This window comes from Nycticebus coucang, chromosome 14 (genome assembly GCF_027406575.1).
Source record: "Nycticebus coucang isolate mNycCou1 chromosome 14, mNycCou1.pri, whole genome shotgun sequence".
In the NCBI taxonomy this organism is placed as follows: Eukaryota; Metazoa; Chordata; class Mammalia; order Primates; family Lorisidae; genus Nycticebus; species Nycticebus coucang.
Window position 1 is genome coordinate 68127757 of NC_069793.1, and position 3518 is coordinate 68131274.

At 45.6% G+C, this 3518-nt stretch overlaps 1 protein-coding gene across 1 annotated transcript; it reads right to left on the reverse strand.

Annotated features, from left to right (window-relative positions):
• Positions 1-257: 257 nt before the first annotated feature.
• On the reverse strand, positions 258-1223 carry LOC128564528 (olfactory receptor 2AT4-like). The gene has a single exon (XM_053559975.1). It carries the CDS (start codon positions 1221-1223, stop codon positions 258-260), a length of 966 nt encoding a protein of 321 aa, XP_053415950.1.
• Between the last annotated feature and the right edge of the window lie 2295 nt (positions 1224-3518).

The window sequence follows — 3518 nt, forward strand, 5'->3', positions numbered from 1 at the left end:
TTTATGGGGGCAAGACATGATTGCAAGAGGGACTTTACCTAACAATTGCAATCAGTGTAACCTGGCTTATTGTACCCTCAATGAATCCTCAACAATAAAAAAAAAAAAAAAGAAAAAATACCATTGTTTATTACAATGAAGACTATCTAGGAAAATGTTTTGAGAAGTATTGTTCTAAATACCTGGCTGACTGAATTTCCCATTTTTCCCTCTACGTTATTGATGTTTCTGAGAGAAGATCAAGTTACCCTTTTGAATCAGGTTTTCCCAGCATTCTTTGACTCCTGGGAACATGCCATTTTGGTGATGGCTGCTTTGACATCCTTGTTTCTTAGCGTGTAGATGAGGGGGTTGAGAACTGGTGTAAGAATGGCATATACCACATTGCCCATGATGTGGAAGTCGAGGGGCAGGTCAGCCCTGTAGGCCACATAGGCGATGGCAATGGATGAGTAGTAGGTGCCCACCACCAGGAGGTGGGAGCTACAGGTGGAGAAGGCTTTGGACCGTCCTTCTCGTGAGCTGATGCGAAGCACTGAGGCCAGGATGTGGACATAGGAGAGAAGCACCAGGAGGAGGGGGAGGAAGGACACCACCATGGCGATGCAGAAGCCCATGAAAGTCTGGGGGGTGGTGTCAGAGCAGGAGGCCTGGACCACAGCCAAATGGTCACAGAAGCAGTGGTAGATATGGGCAATGGTGTCAAATGCCATCTGTGAGGTCTGTACCACTGCCGGGATGGGCAGGAGGAGGGCAGTGAGCCAGGCACTGGCCACCAGCATAGCATTGATGTGTGGGGTCATGAGAACAGGGTAGTGCAGTGGGCGACAGATAGCCACATAGCGGTCATAGGCCATGACCACCAGGATGAAGGCTTCAGAGCAGGAGAAGCTGTGGAACAGGTACATCTGCAGGAAGCAGGCAGGGAAGCTGAGTAAGCGATCTCCCAACAAGAATAGGGACAGCATTTTGGGAACAGTGGTTGTGGTGAAGAGGATGTCCAAGGTGGAGAGATTGATCAGAAAGAAGTACATGGGCTTGTGGAGGCTGGGCTCTACCACCACAGCCACCAGGATCAGTGCATTACCCACCAGGATGAGCAGATAGAGGAGGAGAAAGACAAAGAAGATAGGAAGGAAGAGGGATTTTGGCAGAGAGGGGATGCCCATGAGATAGAAGATAGAGGAAGTGTCCACTGATCCATTACAAGCTGTGGTCTCCATGGTGGGTTGAAGCTGGATGCTCAGGAGGTAGGTGACGGGAACATCTGAGAACCTGGCCCATCTGGAAATGAAAACAACCAGAGATTCTAAGATGAGAATTACTGATCATACAGTGAATTAATGATCACTGTATCAGTAATGTGACCAAATTTATCTACAACCAACTCTAGATGATGAGTTCCATCCTATCCTAAAATTCTTTATCCTTTTCCAGAATTCCCTCTTTCCTTTTTAAACAAAACATGGATAAAGTACCTATAGTATACCATGTGTTACTTGCTGGATATATAGCAGATGAGTTGATAGGGCTGAAATTCTAGTGGCAAAGAAAGACATCAAGGAATGAATCATGTAATTTTTAATTATACTTGTGGCAAGTAGTACACTGGAAGAGCTTCTCCTGGTACTTTTCTCCATGTCCTTCATGATCCTTTTGGAATTATCAGATCTCCAAAACCGGGACCGTAAGTTCCTATTTCTTTTGGCATTTGTTTTAAATTAAAAATAACGACATCTTTGTCATCACATTGAATAGGGAGGGCTGATTTCTCCAAGGTTTACTGCAATATGCTGTCTTCCCACCATATTTATTAACCAAAGAATGACTCCTCTCTCATTGCTCGGTGCAGTGGTTCTGCTGTCCCCAGCAAAGTTGAGTACCCTGTATCCTGTCTCTTGAGTGTGGGGCTCTTTATCATGTTACAGTGAAGAGAGTGATGCTGAAAATGCTCTCGGTGGAAAGAGTCATTCCTGATTGGGGTCCTGATAATGTGCAGCTAGGCAGCAACAGAGAATCCAAGCCAGACCTGTAACTCCATGGAACTTTCATTCCTACTGGCTGCTGCAGCTCAGCAGGTGTTCTCGTGTGACCACTGCATGCCCACAACCAGAAGACTTCTCTCATCCCTGGTCAAAATGTGTCTTGGTGACCTGGGAAGGCTTGGGAAGCACTGCTGATAGAGAAGAACTGGAGATCTGCTTGCAGTAGCTCCTCCCAGGCTAAAGAACCTCTCCCAGGAACGAGTGTTTCAACCCACAGACCTGGAGATTTTGAAGGAAAGTACTGACTCGCCCTCTACTTTAGACTTGTCCCTTGGACTAAGTGACCCCCAGGGCCAGCCCATGTAGACATTTGTGTTTCTGCCTCCTTAATCCCAATGATTCCATGAGCAATTTCCCCTTATTTTCCTAAAGTCACTTCTAATTTACTACTCTTCCTGTAAAACATCTCTTACGCATAAACCTGCTAATATAAAAACTGGAAAATTAAAAAAAAAATAAGCCCAACCAATTTACCCTCCACAGGCCCAAGACTGTGTATAGAAAGGGCAGGGGCTTTGCCAGATGCCACAGCTGCCTGGTTACAGAGCCAGGAACTCTGTGCCAGGTGTCTGATCCCCAGGACAGGGCTCTTCTATTCATGTTTCCTAGAGAATCCAGAGTTCAAGTTTCCAAGGAGGAAACATCAGGGCAAAGATTTCTATTTCCCTTTTGTTTTTTTCTTTTAAGTAGACAAAACTAAATTTAAAATTTTTCTCTGGGTGTCTCTAGAGTAGGTACTAAATTGGTGTCTGGCAATGTGAATGTTCCTTCAATATACTGTCCTAGAATCTAGCAAAAGAGTAACTTGCTTTGTCCCAGATTAAGACAGTTATCCCTTAGTTAGCAAAATCCCATCTTAGGAGATGGGGTAGCCAGGTTTTCCACACCAGCAAAATCATGCGTTTTACCCTGGGCATTGCTGCACACTGAAAGGCAGTCATGGCTGATAGTCCCCAGGTTAGGCTGAGTTGGGGGTTTGAGGGACAGAAACTCAGTGGGTCAAAACCAGGGGGGCCCTAAGAGACCACCAATCCAGCTGTCTCTCCTCCTCCTTCCTCTCTGTCTGCTGTTTTGTAGATGAAGCGATGGATGCTAAGACCTCAGTGGAGAAATGGTGACCTCTGACTTGCCACAGCCAGTTAGTGTTGGATTGGCCAACAGGCAGCCTAGGCTTGGGGCATGGGCAAAGCAGTTGCACTAGAAATACTTAAAGAAATCATTTAACCCTTGATATTTCAAAGCACATTCAACTGGCCCACCATAGAAAAGAACAGAATAGAGCAGGACTTTCTTATGCTTATCTTACAGATTAAAATTTCTCTTTTATGTTTAAAAGACACAAAGGTGTCCCTGTGGCCCTAAGCATTACACATAACAAGTTCTTCCCAAGGCACAGAACTTGCCCCAGCAGATAGTCACTGTTACGACTGTCTATGAGCTAGTCTCAGTGCTGGTGGGGCAGAGAGAAGGACA